The sequence below is a fragment of the Pseudoliparis swirei genome, chromosome 18 (assembly GCF_029220125.1).
Source record: "Pseudoliparis swirei isolate HS2019 ecotype Mariana Trench chromosome 18, NWPU_hadal_v1, whole genome shotgun sequence".
Taxonomy (NCBI): domain Eukaryota; kingdom Metazoa; phylum Chordata; class Actinopteri; order Perciformes; family Liparidae; genus Pseudoliparis; species Pseudoliparis swirei.
The window spans coordinates 1,036,498-1,057,062 of NC_079405.1; the positions used below are offsets into that span (position 1 = coordinate 1,036,498).

The 20,565-nt window shown below is 46.7% G+C and overlaps 1 protein-coding gene across 3 annotated transcripts in view; it reads left to right on the plus strand.

Moving 5' to 3' along the window:
- The window catches only part of si:dkey-49n23.1 (semaphorin-3D), a 49,381-nt gene that overhangs the window by 951 nt on the left and 27,865 nt on the right, over positions 1 to 20,565 (plus strand). For 2 of the 3 annotated variants that reach the window (XM_056438197.1, XM_056438195.1), the window contains exons 2-6: positions 1,385 to 1,649; positions 5,277 to 5,470; positions 9,100 to 9,254; positions 9,385 to 9,447; positions 13,042 to 13,161. In XM_056438197.1, the coding sequence (XP_056294172.1) occupies positions 5,350 to 5,470; positions 9,100 to 9,254; positions 9,385 to 9,447; positions 13,042 to 13,161 (459 nt within the window). In that variant the 5' untranslated portion in view covers positions 1,385 to 1,649; positions 5,277 to 5,349. The remainder of the gene's footprint in view (positions 1 to 1,384; positions 1,650 to 5,276; positions 5,471 to 9,099; positions 9,255 to 9,384; positions 9,448 to 13,041; positions 13,162 to 20,565) is intronic. The other variant, XM_056438196.1, reaches the window with a different exon arrangement.

Genomic DNA, 20,565 nt, shown 5'->3' on the forward strand with positions numbered 1-20,565 from the left:
TGTAAAATGGAGAACATGCCCCCAGCCTCCAGAGGGTCACGTGACATATGTGAATGTCAGTCAGTTCCCAAGGCCACTGGTTCTGCTCTTCAGTGGTAAAGATGACAGGACCAATGGAGTCTCAATATACTTCTTTTTTTTTACTAATCTGGATGTTTCACTGAAGAAACTATTTATCATCCACAATATTAAATACCTCGCTGGCACTTTATAGGTAGGAGCCTCTTTGAAAACACAGCTCTGTGCGAAGTTTTGTCTTTAAAAAGAAGAAAAAAAAACTTTTAATCGCGATTAATGAATTTCAAAATGTGCGATTAATTAGTTAATTTTTTTAAATCGATTGACAGCCCTAATATATATACATATATATATATTTATATATATACATATATATATATTTATAATATAAATATATATATATATATATATATTTATATATTTACATATATATATTTATATTATATAGATATAATATATATATATATATACATATATATGTATATATATATAATATATATATATATATATATATATTATATATATATGTATATATATATAAGTGTATATATAATATATATATATTTATATATATACATATATATAAGTATATATATAAATATGTATATACAGGACTGTCTCAGAAAATTAGAATATTGTGATAAAGTTATTTATTTTCTGTAATGCAATTAAAAAAACAAAAATGTCATGCATTCTGGATTTATTACAAATCAGCTGAAATATTGCAAGCCTTTTATTTTTTTAAATATTGCTGATTATGGCTTACAGCTTAAGAAAACTCTAAAATCCTATCTCATAAAATTTTAATATTTCCTCAGACCAAGTAAAAAAAAAGATTTATAACAGCTGAGTGTTTGTCAAGGCTCAGGAAACCCTTGCAGGTGTTTCGAGTTAATTAGACAATTCAAGTGATTTGTTTAATACCCTACTAGTATACTTTTTCATGATATTCTAATATTTAGAGAAAGGATATTTGAGTTTTCTTAAGCTGTAAGCCATAATCAGCAATATTAAAAGAATAAAAGGCTTGCAATATTTCAGTTGATTTGTAATGAATCCAGAATGCATGACATTTTTGTTTTTTTAATTGCATTACAGAAAATAAAGAACTTCATCACAATATTCTAATTTTCTGAGACAGTCCTGTATATAAATATATATATATATAATTATATATTTATATATATACATATATATGTATATATATAAATATATATATTTATATATTTAAATATACATACTGATGAGATACAAAACTACCAGAAAGATGCTAAATGACTTCAAAGAGACTTTATATATATATATCTATATATATATATTCATGTATGTATGTGTGTGTGACGTGTGTGTGACGTGTCCTTTGAAGCTGCAGCTCAGCTCAACGGGTTCTTCCGAGCGGTCCCTGAAGGCAGCACCGCGGGGTGGAGCCGCGGCTCGGCCCGCATGTGTCACTCTGTTTACCTCTGTGAGCCGCACTGACCGGCCCAGGACCGAGCGACCGGCCGCAGCCTGCCCGGTGAGCACAACAACAACAACAACAACAACAACAACAACAACAACAGCAGCTCTTTGTTTTAATATTTCATCTTCACTCTGAGGAAGAAGAGTCTCGTGACGTCAGGAGGAGAAACGTGAGTCACTTGAGTTAAAGTGATGAATGTGTTGTAATTAATAATAATATTAATTATTTATTCTTTAAGCTTCGTCACGTGTTTGAAATGTAAAAGTTTAAAAATACTTAAAAAACTGATTTTAAGAATCCTCATTCTGGGGTGTGTGTGTGTGTGTGTGTGTTTGTGTGTGTGGAGTTGAGATGGTCTTGTAGGACTTTCTGGTCCTTGATTCTGATTTGTTCATTTATTTTTGTTTTTGTTGAATGAAACTCGTCTCATGATGAGTTCAAGTACGTCTCAAACCTCCAGTTCCGGAGTCACCCCCCCCCCCTACAAACTGTTGCTGTTTCCTGTGTTTGTGTCTGTGTGTGTGTGTGTGTGTCTCTGTGTCTGTGTGTGTGTCTGTGTGTGTGTGTGTCTGTGTGTGTGTGTGTCTGTGTGTCTGTGTGTGTGTGTGTGTGTGTGTGTCTGTGTGTGTGTGTGTGTGTGTGTGTGTGTGTGTGTGTGTGTCTGTGTGTGTGTCTGTGTGTGTCTGTGTGTGTGTGTGTGTGTCTGTGTGTGTGTCTGTGTGTCTGTGTGTGTGTGTGTGTGTGTGTGTGTGTGTGTGTGTGTGTGTGTGTGTGTGTGTGTCTGTGTGTGTGTGTGTGTGTGTATTTTCTTCCTGGCTGCATTGTGTCATTGTGTTGCTGCTGATAACAAACGGAACTAGACTGATTCACACACATCTGTGTGTGTGTGTGTCTGTGTGTGTGAGTGTGTGGTCTGTGTGTACATGTACTGTAGTACCGTGTAGTATTTAAGATAAGATATATACTTTATTAATCCTCAAGGGGAAATTAGTTCTCTGCATTTAACCCATCCTTAGTTATTAAGGAGCAGTGGGCTGCAGTGATGCGCCGGGAAGCAACTGGGGGTTCAGTGCCTTGCTCAAGGACACTTCCACTTGCAACTAATGGGGAGACCACTAGACCACCTGACTGTTGGTGGTCTAGTGGTCTAGACCTGACTGTTGGTGGTCTAGTGGTCTAGACCTGACTGTTGGTGGTCTAGTGGTCTAACCCTGACTGTTGGTGGTCTAGTGGTCTAGACCTGACTGTTGGTGGTCTAGTGGTCTAACCCTGACTGTTGGTGGTCTAGTGGTCTAGACCTGACTGTTGGTGGTCTAGTGGTCTAGACCTGACTGTTGGTGGTCTAGTGGTCTTACATAAGACAGAGTGGATGAACCCTGTGTCTGTGGTTCCTGGTAGTTCAGGATTGAGGGGATCAGGTACCGGTGGATCGAGTTCAGAGGCCGAGGGGATCAGGTCTCAGAGAGGTTACAGGACCTGATGTGATAAGACCACAGACGGCCATGACAGAGGTCAGAGGTCATGGAGAGGATGAGAGGCCAGAGATGAGCTGTAGAGAGGTCACCAGAGGAAGACTCTGATGAAGACTTTGAGGAAGACTCTGAGGAAGGAGGAAGACTCTGAGGAAGACTCTGAGGGGAAGCATTTGAAGCCCTCGGAGGCTGTGGTTTCCTCTCCTCTTGACGCCGGTCAGCAGCCTCGTTGTCGTCCATCTTTTTCTCGTTGTGTAAACAAGCGTTTCCCCCCCCGACCGACAGGAAGTCATCACAAAGACTTCCTGTCAGGACCTCGTGGTCTCGTTCACTTAATGTTAACGTCTTTCTGTCTGCGGAGGGGAGAACAACAACATCAACAACAACAACAACAACAATGCTGTGAACTCTGGAACCGCTGGAGAGGTAACCATGGGAACCGGATAGAAGGTTCTGTCCATCAGGTGTTTAGAAGGTTCTGTCCATCAGGGGGATAGAAGGTTCTGTCCATCAGGTGTATAGAAGGTTCTGTCCATCAGGTGGAGAGAAGGTTCTGTCCATCAGGGGGATAGAAGGTTCTGTCCATCAGGTGGAGAGAAGGTTCTGTCCATCAGGTGTATAGAAGGTTCTGTCCATCAAGGGGATAGAAGGTTCTGTCCATCAGGTGTCTACAAAGAGACACATAAAGACCATAAAGAGACGACAGACTGACAGACTGGTTTCCCTCTGTCAGCCGGTCTGATGTCCTCAGAGCTCGTGTGGTCTCTTGTGGTCTCTTGTGGTCTCTGTGGTCTCTTGTGGTCTCTGTGGTCTCTGTGGTCTCTTGTGGTCTCTTGTGGTCTCTTGTGGTCTCTTGTGGCCTCTTGTGGTCTCTGTGGTCTCTTGTGGTCTATGTGGTCTCTTGTGGTCTCTTGTGGTCTCTTGTGGGTCCATGTGGTCTCTTGTGGGTCCATGTGGTCTCGTGTGGTTCCATGTGGTCTCTTGTGGGTCCATGTGGTCTCTTGTGGGTCCATGTGGTCTCTTGTGGGTCCATGTGGTCTCTTGTGGGTCCATGTGGTCTCTTGTGGTCTCTTGTGGTCTCTTGTGGTCTATGTGGTCTCTGTGGTCTCTTGTGGTCTATGTGGTCTCTTGTGGTCTCCTGTGGTCTCTTGTGGGTCCTTGTGGTCTCTTGTGGGTCCATGTGGTCTCTTGTGGTCTCTTGTGGTCTGTGTGGTCTCTTGTGGTCTCTTGTGGTCTATGTGGTCTCTTGTGGTCTCTGTGGTCTCTTGTGGTCTATGTGGTCTCTGTGGTCTCTTGTGGTCTATGTGGTCTCTTGTGGTCTCTTGTGGTCTGTGTGGTCTCCTGTGGTCTCTTGTGGTCTCTGTGGTCTCTTGTGGTCTCTTGTGGTCTGTGTGGTCTCTTGTGGTCTCTTGTGGTCTCTGTGGTCTCTTGTGGTCTATGTGGTCTCTTGTGGTCTCTTGTGGTCTCTTGTGGTCTGTGTGGTCTCTTGTGGTCTCTTGTGGTCTCTTGTGGTCTCTGACGCTTCAGGACGAGACGCTCCTGCTGCTCTCAAGAGAGTTCTGTCTCTTTATTTATGTCTGGTGACATGAGTTATAAGACTAGAGATCCCAGTGAGTGAAACCCGAGTCACTCCTTCTTCTTGTGGCTCTTTAAGCGACTCCTCTGGTTGTATAGAAGTCTATGCTTCATGTGTTAAAGCTGCATTCTCTCTCCTGACCACCAGGGGGTGACTCATCTGGTTGTATAGAAGTCTATGCTTCATGTGTTAAAGCTGCATTCTCTCTACTGACCACCAGGGGGCTCCTCTGGTTGTATAGAAATCTCTGCTTCATGTGTTAAAGCTGCATTCTCTCTCCTGACCACCAGGGGAGACTCCTCTGGTTGTATAGAAGTCTCTGCTTCATGTGTTAAAGCTGCATTCTCTCTCCTGACCACCAGGGGAGACTCCTCTGGTTGTATAGAAGTCTCTGTTTCATGTGTTAAAGCTGCATTCTCTCTACTGACCACCAGGGGGCGACTCCTCTGGTTGTATAGAAGTCTATGCTTCATGTGTTAAAGCTGCATTCTCTCTCCTGACCACCAGGGGAGACTCCTCTGGTTGTATAGAAGTCTCTGTTTCATGTGTTAAAGCTGCATTCTCCCTCCTGACCACCAGGGGGCCACTCCTCTGGTTGTATAGAAGTATATGCTTCATGTGTTAAAGCTGCATTCTCTCTACTGACCACCAGGGGGCTCCTCTGGTTGTATAGAAGTCCCTGCTCCTAGTGTTGAAGCTGAACGAGGTCACGTTAATCAAAGTCTAATGTCTCTCTTTCTCTTTCCAGCTCAAACCGGTCGACCTCCTTCCGACGTGTTTTTGATCTCACTCTCGTCGGCGGCGGCGAGCGTCGATCAGAGATGGCGCCGCGCGGCGCCGCCGGCCCGAAGCCCGCCCAGACGCTGCTGCTGGTCCTCCTGCCGCTGCTGTGCGGCGCCGGCTGGAGGAACACCGGACCGCGGCTGCAGCTCTCACACTCAGGTAGGACCACGGCGGCTAACGGGGCTATGAGCGGCTAACGGGGCTATGCGCGGCTAACGGGGCTATGAGCGGCTAACGGGGCTATGTGCGGCTAACGGGGCTATGAGCGGCTAACGGGGCTATGAGCGGCTAACGGGGCTATGAGCGGCTAACGGGGCTATGAGCGGCTAACGGGGCTATGAGCGGCTAAAGGGGCTATGAGCGGCTAACGGGGCTATGCGCGGCTAACGGGGCTATGAGCGGCTAACGGGGCTATGAGCGGCTAACGGGGCTATGCGCGGCTAACGGGGCTATGAGCGGCTAACGGGGCTATGCGCGGCTAATGGGGCTATGAGCGGCTAACGGGGCTATGCGCAGCTAACGGGGGCAGAGTCACGTAGAACAAGTGGGCGTGTCCCAGTGCTGATTAGTAAACACCAGTTGCTAGATCAATCAGACCAGCTTCAGCCGGGGAACAGAGACCAGAACCAGAGACTCTGGAGGTGGGGGTCCAACAGGAAGTGGATTCCATGTGTCAGAGGGTTCAGATCCTCTAACAGACGGAGGAGGACTCCGCCCACGGGAGCATGACGTGTGTGTGTGTGTGTGTGTGTGTGTGTGTGTGTGTGTGTGTGTGTGTGTGTGTGTGTGTGTGTGTGTGTGTGTGTGTGTGTGTGTGTGTGTGTGTGTTTAATAAGGGACCGTGCACATTGATAAAAACATGTCAGTAAATGTGCCAGTTAGCCACGAGGCTATTTTTCATCTGTAGTCCCAATGTTGCTGATGTTAAGAACAAACCTAAAAACATAAGATTGCAAATACAATCTACAGATAAAGCAAATAAAATAAGGGAGAACAATGTTAAAATGGACAGAATAAAAACATAATGTCAGAGATACAACGTAAAAGCTTACAGACTAAATGTGATATATAACTGCAAACAGGTGAACGACAAGAGGAGACAGGTGGAGTAAAACGACCGACCAGCAAGTCAAGACATACAGAGACCGGACAACAGACAGACAACAACTGACAGATAGACAACAACTGACAGACAGACAACAACTGACAGATAGACAACAACTGACAGACAGACAGACAACAACTGACAGACAGACAACAACAGACAGATAGACAACAACTGACAGACAGACAGACAACAACTGACAGACAGACAACAACAGACAAATATACAACAACTGACAGACAGACAACAACAGAGAGATAGACAACAACTGACAGACAGACAACAACAGACAGACAGACAACAACTGACAGACAGACAACAACTGACAGATAGATAACAACTGACAGACAGACAACAACTGACAGACAGACAACAACATACAGATAGACAACAACTGACAGACAGACAACAACTGACAGATAGACAACAACTGACAGACAGACAACAACATACAGATAGACAACAACTGACAGACAGACAACAACTGACAGACAGACAACAACTGACAGACAGACAACAACAGACAGACAGACAACAACTGACAGACAGACAACAACAGACAGATAGACAACAATTGACAGACAGACAACAACTGACAGACAACAACCGACAGACAGACAACAACAGACAGACAACAACTGACAGACAGACAAAGTGAAAGTCCAACCTGGGCAGATGGAGGAGGGAGGAGCCGTGACAGTCTAGTGCTGACAGAGCTGGGTAGTAATGAACCATTTCTTTGTTTCTGCTTTAAAAGAGTTGAATGATTGTAGCTCTCTGATAGATCCTGTATCAGCTCCATGAACTGCTGCTTGTACTGAGAAAGCAGCATGACTGAAAGCACTTTTCCTGAGAGTGATGATGTGTGTGTGTGTGTGTGTGTGTGGCCCCTATGAGAAGTTTGATGTTAAATAATTTCCCCTGTAACTTGTGACACTCTTTTTACATGCTTCATGTGTTGAAGCTGCATTCTCTCTCCTGACCACCAGGGGGCGCCTGCTCTGGTTGTAAAGAAGTCTATGCTTCATGTCACAGCTTCTGTTTTTAATTCTGTACGAGCTGTTGTGTCGGCGCCTCTCTGTGATTGGCTGAGCTGCCTCAGTGAGACCATGTGACTGATGAGGTCATTGTTTATTCCACCAGCAGCAGCAGGTGTGTGAGGGACTAGTCTCCACCCGTCTGGCACTCAAGGCGACTTAAAACAAACACCAGTGCTGCATTTCATCATCAGGACTGTGTGTGTGTGTATAAGTGTGTATGTGTGTGTATGTGTGTGTGTGGTACCTGGCTCATTGTTCAGAGACGTCTTCTTTGAGTTTTTCATGCTGTTAGTTTTTAGTTTTTGATGCCGACGTGGAACAAATCCAACAAACACACACTGACTCATGTGGGAGTGAGACACACACACTCATACACACATACACTCACACACACTCACTGTGTGTGAGTGTATGTGACACACTCACACAGTATTGTGATAGCTGCTCCCTCAGACTGATATAAAAACATGAACCCACATCCACACATATACAATCATCAGCACACACACACACAGACACACACACACACGATCACACACACATACACACACATATACAATCATCAGCACACACACACACACGATCACACACACATACACACACATATACAATCATCAGCACACACACACACAGACACACACACACACGATCACACACACATACACACACATATACAATCATCAGCACACACACACACAGACACACACACGATCACACACACACACACATATACAATCATCAGCACACACACACACACACACACACATACACACACATATACAATCATCAGCACACACACACACAGACACACACACGATCACACACACACACACATATACAATCATCAGCACACACACACACAGACACACACACGATCACACACACACACACAGACACACACATATACAATCATCAGCACACACACACACAGACACACACACGATCACACACACACACACACACATATACAATCATCAGCACACACACACACAGACACACACACGATCACACACACACACACAGACACACACACGATCACACACACATACACAGACACACACACGATCACACACACATACACACATACACAGTGTGTGTGTTGCCCGTAACGTGTGGTGTCATGTAGTGACCTTTGACCTGATTAAAGTAGATTTAGGATGAGATACCGAGGAGACGAATGGAGGAGATGTAAGGTGTCAAGGAAGGAGGCAAGGAAAGAAAAGAGGGAGGAATGGAAGGAGGGAGTATGGAGAGAGAGAGGAGGGAGGATGAAGGGAGAGAGAAAGGAGGGAGGAGGCAGGGAGGAAGGAGGAGGGAGGACCCGTGGGGTTCCCTGAGGGTCATGAAGCTGTCGAGCACCTGAGACGAAACAGGAGAGAGAGAAAGGTCAAAGGTCAACTGACGTTTACTAAAGCTGAGGCTTCACAGGTCAACCTGAGAGTGAGTGTGTGTGTGCAGAGACACACACACACTCACTCTCACACACACTCACTCACTCACACACACACACACACACACATTAATATGAATGTAATACACGGGGTCCTGTCAGTTCTTATCTAATCAGCTTTATCGGTGAGCAATAACACCCCCCCTCTCCTCCTCTTCCTCCTCCTCCTCTTCTTCCTCCTCCTCCCTCTCAGATCTGAGGAACAGCTCGGCGGTGTTCTGGGGGGGCGGAGTCAGCGGGGGGTACGAGGCGTTGCTATTGGACGAGGATGGAGGCTGGCTGCTGGTCGGGGGGAAGGACCACGTCTACCTGCTGTGTCCGGACCGCCTGGACCTGCCCACGCACACGGTGAGACCATCAGAACCATCAGAACCACCAGAACCACCAGAACCATCAGAACCATCAGAACCATCAGAAACATAAGAACCAGCAGAACCATCAGAACACCCCCAGCTGACCGTGTTCTTGTCTCTTGCAGATCCACTGGCCCGCGGACAGAGAACATGTGGACCGCTGCCGACTGGCAGGAAAGAGTCTGGAGGTGAAGGTCACGAGAAGCCTCCTCCTACGAGGCCTCTGGGTCAGGGGGACAGAGGACAGAGGACAGAGGAGAGAGGAGAGGAGGGTAGAGGACAGAGGAGAGAGGACAGAGGAGAGGAGGGTAGAGGACAGAGGAGAGAGGAGAGGAGAGGAGGGTAGAGGACAGAGGAGAGAGGACAGAGGAGAGGAGGGACAGAGGACAGAGGAGAGAGGAGAGAGGAGAGAGAGGAGAGGAGAGGAGGAGAGAGGAGAGGAGAGAGGAGAGAGGAGAGAGGAGAGGAGAGAGGAGAGAGGAGAGGAGAGAGGAGAGAGGAGAGGAGGAGAGGAGAGGAGAGAGGAGAGAGGAGAGAGGAGAGGAGAGAGGACAGAGGAGAGAGGAGAGGAGAGGAGGGTAGAGGAGAGAGGAGAGAGGACAGAGGAGAGAGAGGAGAGAGGAGAGGAGGGTAGAGGAGAGAGGAGAGAGGACAGAGGAGAGAGGACAGAGGAGAGAGGACAGAGGAGAGAGGACAGAGGAGAGAGAGAGGACAGAGGAGAGAGGACAGAGGAGAGGAGGGTAGAGGACAGAGGACAGAGGAGAGAGGACAGAGGAGGGTAGAGGAGAGAGGACAGAGGAGAGAGGACAGAGGAGAGGAGGGTAGAGGACAGAGGACAGAGGAGAGAGGACAGAGGAGAGAGGACAGAGGAGAGAGGAGAGGAGAGAGGAGAGAGGACAGAGGAGAGAGGAGAGAGGACAGAGGAGAGAGGACAGAGGAGAGAGAGGAGAGAGGACAGAGGAGAGAGAGGAGAGAGAGGAGAGGAGAGGAGAGAGGACAGAGGAGAGAGGAGAGGACAGAGGAGAGAGAGGAGAGAGGAGAGAGGAGAGGAGGAGAGGAGAGAGGACAGAGGAGAGAGGACAGAGGAGAGAGGACAGAGGAGAGGAGAGAGGACAGAGGAGAGAGGAGAGGACAGAGGAGAGAGAGGAGAGAGAGGAGAGGAGAGAGGACAGAGGAGAGAGAGGAGAGAGGAGAGGACAGAGGAGAGGAGAGAGAGGAGAGGAGAGAGGACAGAGGAGTGAGGACAGAGGAGAGAGAGGAGAGAGGGCAGAGGAGAGGAGAGAGAGGAGAGGAGAGAGGACAGAGGAGAGGAGAGAGGAGAGAGGAGAGGACAGAGGAGAGAGGAGAGAGGAGAGGAGAGAGGAGAGAGGACAGAGGAGAGAGGAGAGAGGAGAGGAGAGAGAGGGAGAGGAGAGAGGAGAGAGGAGAGAGGAGAGGAGAGAGGACAGAGGAGAGAGGAGGGTAGAGGAGAGAGGACAGAGGACAGAGGAGAGAGGAGAGGAGAGAGGAGAGGAGAGAGAGGAGAGAGGAGAGAGGACAGAGGACAGAGGAGAGGAGAGAGGACAGAGGAGAGAGGAGAGGAGAGAGGAGAGGACAGAGGAGAGAGGAGAGAGGACAGAGGAGAGGAGAGAGGAGAGATGAGAGAGGACAGAGGAGAGAGGACAGAGGACAGAGGAGAGAGGACAGAGGAGAGGACAGAGGAGAGAGGACAGAGGAGAGAGGAGAGAGGACAGAGGAGAGGAGAGAGGACAGAGGAGAGGAGGGTAGAGGACAGAGGAGAGAGGACAGAGGAGAGAGGACAGAGGAGAGGAGGGTAGAGGACAGAGGAGAGAGGACAGAGGAGAGAAGAGGGAGGAGAGAGGAGAGGAGGAGAGAGGACAGAGGAGAGAGGAGAGAGAGGAGAGGAGGAGAGAGGACAGAGGGCAGAGGAGAGAGAACAGAGGAGAGAGGAGAGATGAGAGGACAGAGGAAAGGATAGAAGAGAGAGGAGAGAGAAGAGAAAAGAGAAAGGACAGAGGAGAGGACAGAGGACAGAGGAGAGGACAGAGGAGAGGACAGAGGAGAGAGGACAGAGGAGAGAGGACAGAGGAGAGGATGAGAGAGGAGAGAGGACAGAGGAGAGAGGACGCAGGAGAGAGGAGGAGGGGAGAGAGGACACAGGAGAGAGGACACAGGAGAGAGGAGAGAGGACAGAGGAGAGAGGAGAGGAGAGGAGGAGAGGACAGAGGACAGAGGACAGAGGAGAGAGGACAGAGGAGAGAGGAGAGAGGACAGAGGACAGAGGAGAGAGGACAGAGGAGAGAGGACAGAGGACAGAGGACAGAGGACAGAGGAGAGAGGAGAGAGGAGAGAGGAGAGAGGAGAGAGGACAGAGGAGAGAGGACAGAGGAGAGAGGACAGAGGAGAGAGGACAGAGGAGAGAGGACAGAGGAGAGAGGACAGAGGAGAGAGGACAGAGGACAGAGGGAGAGGACAGAGGACAGAGGAGAGAGGACAGAGAGGAGAGAGGAGAGAGGACAGAGGAGAGAGGAGAGAGGAGAGGAGAGAGGAGAGAGGACAGAGGAGAGAGAGGAGAGAGGGCAGAGGAGAGGACAGAGGAGAGAGAGGAGAGGAGAGGAGAGGACAGAGGAGAGAGGACAGAGGACAGAGGAGAGAGGACAGAGGAGAGAGGAGAGGACAGAGGAGAGGGAGGAGAGGAGAGAGGAGAGGAGAGGAGAGAGGACAGAGGACAGAGGGAGAGAGGAGAGGAGGAGAGAGGAGGAGGACAGAGGAGAGGAGAGAGAGGAGGGAGAGGAGAGGAGAGAGGAGAGAGGACAGAGGAGAGGATGGTAGAGGAGAGAGGACAGAGGAGAGAGGAGAGAGGACAGAGGACAGAGGAGAGAAGAGAGGAGAGAGGACAGAGGAGAGAGGACAGAGGAGAGAGGACAGAGGAGAGGACAGAGGAGGAGAGAGAGGAGAAAGGATAGGGGGAGAGAGGAGAGAGGAGAAAAGAGAGGAAAGGAGGGGAGAGAGGACAGAGGAGAGAGGACAGAGGAGAGGAGGGTAGAGGAGAGAGAGAGGAGAGAGGACAGAGGAGAGAGGAGAGAGGACAGAGGAGAGAGGACAGAGGAGAGAGGACAGAGGAGAGAGGACAGAGGACAGAGGAGGAGAGAGAGGAGAGAGGAAAGGAGAGGACAGAGGAGGAGAGAGGAGAGAGGACAGAGGAGAGAGGACAGAGGAGAGAGGACAGAGGAGAGAGGACAGAGGAGAGAGGAGAGAGGACAGAGGAGAGGAGGGTAGAGGAGAGAGGACAGAGGACAGAGGAGAGAGGACAGAGGACAGAGGAGAGAGGACAGAGGACAGAGGACAGAGGAGAGAGGAGAGAGGACAGAGGAGAGAGGAGAGAGGAGAGAGGACAGAGGAGAGAGGACAGAGGAGAGAAGAGAGAAGAGAGGAGAGAGGAGAGAGGAGAGAGGACAGAGGAGAGGAGGGTAGAGGAGAGAGGATAGAGGACAGAGGAGAGAGGACAGAGGAGAGAGGACAGAGGACAGAGGAGAGGAGGTTATCTGAGGGGTATTTAGCTGGTTGCAATCTGCGCCTGCACCACTAGATGGCACTACGTATGTCACACTGTCCCTTTAAGGACATGTTTGGCATGTTGCTGCCATTAAAGATGGAGGCCGCTCACCAGCATCTAGCTCACTTAGCTTAGCAGGTGGAAGTCATTGTGCTAAGTTAGCATGCTCTGTGTTGACAGCGTGTCATACTTCCCAGCATGCATCACTGCATTGTGTTCTCTCCAGACGGACTGCGCCAACTTTGTGCGCCTGCTACAGCCGGTCAACCAGACCCACGTGTACGCCTGTGGGACCGGAGCCTTCCACCCACAATGCACCTACCTGACCGTGGGCCGCGGCACGCAGGTGTTCATGTGTTCATGTGTTCATGTGTCCATGTGTCCATGTGTTCATGTGTTCATGTGTTCATGTGTCCATGTGTTCATGTGTTCATGTGTTCATGTGTCCATGTGTCCATGTGTTCATGTGTCCATGTGTTCATGTGTCCATGTGTCCATGTGTCCATGTGTTCATGTGTTCATGTGTCCATGTGTCCATGTGTCCATGTGTCCATGTGTCCATGTGTCCATGTGTTCATGTGTTCATGTGTTCATGTGTCCATGTGTCCATGTGTCCATGTGTTCATGTGTTCATGTGTTCATGTGTTCATGTGTTCATGTGTTCATGTGTCCATGTGTTCATGTATTCATGTGTTCATGTGTCCATGTGTTCATGTGTCCATGTGTTCATGTGTCATGTGTTCATGTGTTCATGTGTTCATGTGTTCATGTGTCCATGTGTCCATGTGTTCATGTGTTCATGTGTTCATGTGTTCATGTGTTCATGTGTTCATGTGTTCATGTGTCCATGTGTTCATGTGTCCATGTGTTCATGTGTCCATGTGTTCATGTGTTCATGTGTCCATGTGTTCATGTGTTCATGTGTTCATGTGTCCATGTTCATGTGTTCATGTGTCCATGTGTTCATGTGTCCATGTGTCCATGTGTTCATGTGTTCATGTGTTCATGTGTCCATGTGTTCATGTGTTCATGTGTTCATGTGTTCATGTGTTCATGTGTTCATGTGTCCATGTGTTCATGTGTTCATGTGTCCATGTGTTCATGTGTCCATGTGTTCATGTGTTCATGTGTCCATGTGTTCATGTGTTCATGTGTTCATGTGTCCATGTGTTCATGTGTCCATGTGTCCATGTGTCCATGTGTTCATGTGTTCATGTGTTCATGTGTCCATGTGTTCATGTGTTCATGTGTTCATGTGTCCATGTGTTCATGTGTCCATGTGTTCATGTGTCCATGTGTTCATGTGTCCATGTGTTCATGTGTCCATGTGTTCATGTGTCCATGTGTTCATGTGTCCATGTGTTCATGTGTTCATGTGTCCATGTGTCCATGTGTTCATGTGTTCATGTGTTCATGTGTCCATGTGTTCATGTGTCCATGTGTTCATGTGTCCATGTGTCCATGTGTTCATGTGTTCATGTGTTCATGTGTTCATGTGTCCATGTGTTCATGTGTCCATGTGTTCATGTGTTCATGTGTTCATGTGTCCATGTGTCCATGTGTTCATGTGTCCATGTGTTCATGTGTTCATGTGTCCATGTGTCCATGTGTTCATGTGTCCATGTGTTCATGTATTCATGTGTTCATGTGTCCATGTGTTCATGTGTCCATGTGTCCATGTGTTCATGTGTCCATGTGTTCATGTGTCCATGTGTCCATGTGTTCATGTGTCCATGTGTCCATGTGTTCATGTGTTCATGTGTTCATGTGTTCATGTGTCCATGTGTTCATGTGTCCATGTGTTCATGTGTTCATGTGTCCATGTGTTCATGTGTCCATGTGTTCATGTGTTCATGTTCATGTGTCCATGTGTTCATGTGTTCATGTGTTCATGTGTCCATGTGTCCATGTGTTCATGTGTCCATGTGTTCATGTGTTCATGTGTTCATGTGTTCATGTGTCCATGTGTTCATGTGTCCATGTGTTCATGTGTCCATGTGTCCATGTGTCCATGTGTTCATGTGTTCATGTGTTCATGTGTTCATGTGTCCATGTGTCCATGTGTTCATGTGTTCATGTGTTCATGTGTTCATGTGTTCATGTGTTCATGTGTCCATGTGTTCATGTGTCCATGTGTCCATGTGTCCATGTGTTCATGTGTTCATGTGTTCATGTGTCCATGTGTTCATGTGTTCATGTGTTCATGTGTCCATGTGTTCATGTGTTCATGTGTCCATGTGTTCATGTGTTCATGTGTTCATGTGTCCATGTGTCCATGTGTTCATGTGTTCATGTGTTCATGTGTTCATGTGTTCATGTGTTCATGTGTCCATGTGTTCATGTGTTCATGTGTTCATGTGTCCATGTGTTCATGTGTCCATGTGTTCATGTGTTCATGTGTCCATGTGTTCATGTGTCCATGTGTCCATGTGTTCATGTGTCCATGTGTTCATGTGTTCATGTGTCCATGTGTCCATGTGTTCATGTGTCCATGTGTCCATGTGTTCATGTGTTCATGTGTTCATGTGTCCATGTGTTCATGTGTCCATGTGTCCATGTGTCCATGTGTTCATGTGTCCATGTGTTCACGTGTCCATGTGTTCATGTGTCCATGTGTTCATGTGTCCATGTGTTCATGTGTCCATGTGTCCATGTGTCCATGTGTTCATGTGTTCATGTGTTCATGTGTTCATGTGTCCATGTGTTCATGTGTCCATGTGTCCATGTGTTCATGTGTTCATGTGTTCATGTGTTCATGTGTCCATGTGTTCATGTGTCCATGTGTCCATGTGTCCATGTGTTCATGTGTCCATGTGTCCATGTGTCCATGTGTTCATGTGTCCATGTGTCCATGTGTTCATGTGTCCATGTGTTCATGTGTCCATGTGTTCATGTGTTCATGTGTTCATGTGTTCATGTGTCCATGTGTCCATGTTCATGTGTCCATGTGTTCATGTGTTCATGTGTTCATGTGTTCATGTGTCCATGTGTTCATGTGTTCATGTGTCCATGTGTCCATGTGTTCATGTGTCCATGTGTTCATGTGTTCATGTGTCCATGTGTCCATGTGTCCATGTGTTCATGTGTCCATGTGTCCATGTGTCCATGTGTTCATGTGTTCATGTGTTCATGTGTCCATGTGTCCATGTGTCCATGTGTCCATGTGTCCATGTGTTCATGTGTCCATGTGTCCATGTGTTCATGTGTTCATGTGTCCATGTGTTCATGTGTCCATGTGTTCATGTGTCCATGTATCCATGTGTTCATGTGTCCATGTATCAATGTGTTCATGTGTTCATGTGTTCATGTGTCCATGTGTTCATGTGTCCATGTGTCCATGTGTTCATGTGTTCATGTGTCCATGTGTCCATGTGTTCATGTGTCCATGTGTTCATGTGTTCATGTGTCCATGTGTCCATGTGTCCATGTGTTCATGTGTTCATGTGTTCATGTGTCCATGTGTCCATGTGTTCATGTGTTCATGTGTCCATGTGTCCATGTGTTCATGTGTCCATTCATGTGTTCATGTGTTCATGTGTCCATGTTCATGTGTCCATGTGTTCATGTGTCCATGTGTCCATGTGTTCATGTGTCCATGTGTCCATGTGTTCATGTGTTCATGTGTTCATGTGTCCATGTGTTCATGTGTTCATGTGTCCATGTGTTCATGTGTCCATGTGTTCATGTGTCCATGTGTTCATGTGTCCATGTGTTCATGTGTCCATGTGTTCATGTGTTCATGTGTCCATGTGTTCATGTGTCCATGTGTTCATGTGTTCATGTGTCCATGTGTTTCATGTGTTCATGTGTTCATGTATTCATGTATTCGTGTTTCATGTGTCCATGTGTTCATGTGTTCATGTTTCATGTGTTCATGTGTTCATGTGTTCATGTGTCCATGTGTTCATGTGTTCATGTGTCCATGTGTTCACGTATGTGTCCATGTGTCCATGTGTTCATGTGTCCATGTGTTCATGTGTCCATGTGTCCATGTGTTCATGTGTCCATGTGTTCATGTGTTCATGTGTCCATGTGTCCATGTGTTCATGTGTCCATGTGTTCATGTGTTCATGTGTTCATGTGTTCATGTGTCCATGTGTCCATGTGTTCATGTGTTCATGTGTCCATGTGTTCATGTGTTCATGTGTTCATGTGTCCATGTGTTCATGTGTCCATGTGTTCATGTGTCCATGTGTCCATGTGTCCATGTGTTCATGTGTCCATGTGTTCATGTGTCCATGTGTTCATGTGTTCATGTGTCCATGTTCATGTCCATGTGTCCATGTGTCCATGTGTCCATGTGTTCATGTGTTCATGTGTCCATGTGTCCATGTGTTCATGTGTCCATGTGTCCATGTGTCCATGTGTTCATGTGTTCATGTCCATGTGTCCATGTGTTCATGTATTCATGTGTCCATGTGTTCATGTGTCCATGTGTCCATGTGTTCATGTGTTCATGTGTCCATGTGTCCATGTGTCCATGTGTTCATGTGTCCATGTGTTCATGTGTCCATGTGTTCATGTGTCCATGTGTTCATGTGTCCATGTGTTCATGTGTTCATGTGTTCATGTGTTCATGTGTTCATGTCCATGTGTCCATGTGTCCATGTGTCCATGTGTTCATGTGTTCATGTGTTCATGTGTCCATGTGTCCATGTGTCCATGTGTTCATGTGTTCATGTGTCCATGTGTTCATGTGTTCATGTGTTCATGTGTTCATGTGTTCATGTGTCCATGTGTCCATGTGTCCATGTGTTCATGTGTCCATGTGTTCATGTGTCCATGTGTCCATGTGTTCATGTGTCCATGTGTCCATGTGTTCATGTGTTCATGTGTCCATGTGTTCATGTGTCCATGTGTTCATGTGTTCATGTGTCCATGTGTCCATGTGTTCATGTGTCCATGTGTTCATGTGTCCATGTGTCCATGTGTCCATGTGTTCATGTGTCCATGTGTCCATGTGTTCATGTGTTCATGTGTTCATGTGTTCATGTGTCCATGTGTCCATGTGTTCATGTGTTCATGTGTTCATGTGTTCATGTCTCCATGTGTCCATGTGTTCATGTGTTCATGTGTCCATGTGTCCATGTGTTCATGTGTCCATGTGTCCATGTGTCCATGTGTCCATGTGTTCATGTGTCCATGTGTTCATGTGTTCATGTGTTCATGTGTCCATGTTCATGTGTCCATGTGTTCATGTGTCCATGTGTTCATGTGTCCATGTGTCCATGTGTTCATGTGTTCATGTGTCCATGTGTCCATGTGTCCATGTGTCCATGTGTTCATGTGTTCATGTGTCCATGTGTCCATGTGTCCATGTGTTCATGTGTTCATGTGTTCATGTGTTCATGTGTCCATGTGTCCATGTGTTCATGTGTCCATGTGTCCATGTGTTCATGTGTTCATGTGTTCATGTGTCCATGTGTCCATGTGTCCATGTGTCCATGTGTTCATGTGTTCATGTGTCCATGTGTTCATGTGTTCATGTGTCCATGTGTTCATGTGTTCATGTGTCCATGTGTCCATGTGTTCATGTGTCCATGTGTTCATGTGTTCATGTGTCCATGTGTTCATGTGTTCATGTGTCCATGTGTCCATGTGTCCATGTGTTCATGTGTTCATGTGTCCATGTGTTCATGTGTCCATGTGTCCATGTGTTCATGTGTTCATGTGTTCATGTGTCCATGTGTCCATGTGTCCATGTGTTCATGTGTTCATGTGTCCATGTGTCCATGTGTCCATGTGTCCATGTGTTCATGTGTTCATGTGTTCATGTCCATGTGTTCATGTGTCCATGTGTCCATGTGTCCATGTGTTCATGTGTTCATGTGTCCATGTGTTCATGTGTCCATGTGTTCATGTGTTCATGTGTCCATGTGTCCATGTGTTCATGTGTCCATGTGTTCATGTGTTCATGTGTCCATGTGTCCATGTGTCCATGTGTTCATGTGTCCATGTGTTCATGTGTTCATGTGTTCATGTGTCCATGTGTTCATGTGTCCATGTTCATGTGTCCATGTGTTCATGTGTTCATGTGTCCATGTGTTCATGTGTTCATGTGTCCATGTGTTCATGTGTCCATGTGTCCATGTGTTCATGTTCATGTGTCCATGTGTCCATGTGTCCATGTGTTCATGTGTCCATGTGTCCATGTGTTCATGTGTTCATGTGTCCATGTGTTCATGTGTTCATGTGTTCATGTGTCCATGTGTCCATGTGTTCATGTTCATGTGTTCATGTGTTCATGTGTCCATGTGTTCATGTGTTCATGTGTTCATGTGTTCGTGTTTCATGTGTTCATGTGTCCATGTGTTCATGTGTCCATGTGTTCATGTGTCCATGTGTTCATGTATTCATGTGTCCATGTGTCCATGTGTCCATGTGTCCATGTATTCATGTGTCCATGTGTTCATGTGTTCATGTGTCCATGTGTTCATGTGTTCATGTGTCCATGTGTCCATGTGTCCATGTGTCCATGTGTTCATGTATTCATGTGTCCATGTGTCCATGTGTTCATGTGTCCATGTATTCATGTGTCCATGTGTTCATGTGTTCATGTGTTCATGTGTCCATGTGTTCATGTGTCCATGTGTCCATGTGTTCATGTGTCCATGTGTCCATGTGTTCATGTGTCCATGTGTCCATGTGTCCATGTGTCCATGTGTCCATGTGTCCATGTGTCCATGTGTCCATGTGTCCATGTGTCCATGTGTTCATGTGTCCATGTGTCCATGTGTTCATGTGTCCATGTGTCCATGTGTTCATGTGTTCATGTGTCCATGTGTCCATGTGTCCATGTGTTCATGTGTTCATGTGTCCATGTGTCCATGTGTTCATGTGTTCATGTGTTCATGTGTCCATGTGTTCATGTGTTCATGTGTCCATGTGTCCATGTGTTCATGTGTTCATGTGTCCATGTGTTCATGTGTCCATGTGTTCATGTGTCCATGTGTCCATGTGTCCATGTGTCCATGTGTTCATGTGTTCATGTGTCCATGTGTTCATGTGTCCATGTGTTCATGTGTCCATGTGTTCATGTGTCCATGTGTTCATGTGTTCATGTGTTCATGTGTTCATGTGTCCATGTGTCCATGTGTCCATGTGTTCATGTGTTCATGTGTCCATGTGTCCATGTGTCCATGTGTTCATGTGTCATGTGTTCATGTGTCCATGTGTTCATGTGTTCATGTGTCCATGTGTTCATGTGTTCATGTGTCCATGTGTTCATGTGTTCATGTGTCCATGTGTCCATGTGTTCATGTGTTCATGTGTTCATGTGTTCATGTGTCCATGTGTTCATGTGTCCATGTGTCCATGTGTCCATGTGTTCATGTGTTCATGTGTCCATGTGTTCATGTGTTCATGTGTTCATGTGTCCATGTGTCCATGTGTCCATGTGTTCATGTGTTCATGTGTCCATGTTCATGTGTTCATGTGTTCATGTGTCCATGTGTCATGTGTTCATGTGTTCATGTGTTCATGTGTTCATGTGTTCATGTGTCCATGTGTCCATGTGTCCATGTGTCCATGTGTTCATGTGTCCATGTGTTCATGTGTTCATGTGTCCATGTGTCCATGTGTTCATGTGTCCATGTGTTCATGTGTTCATGTGTTCATGTGTCCATGTGTCCATGTGTCCATGTGTTCATGTGTCCATGTGTTCATGTGTCCATGTGTTCATGTGTCCATGTGTTCATGTGTTCATGTATTCATGTGTCCATGTGTCCATGTGTCCATGTGTCCATGTGTC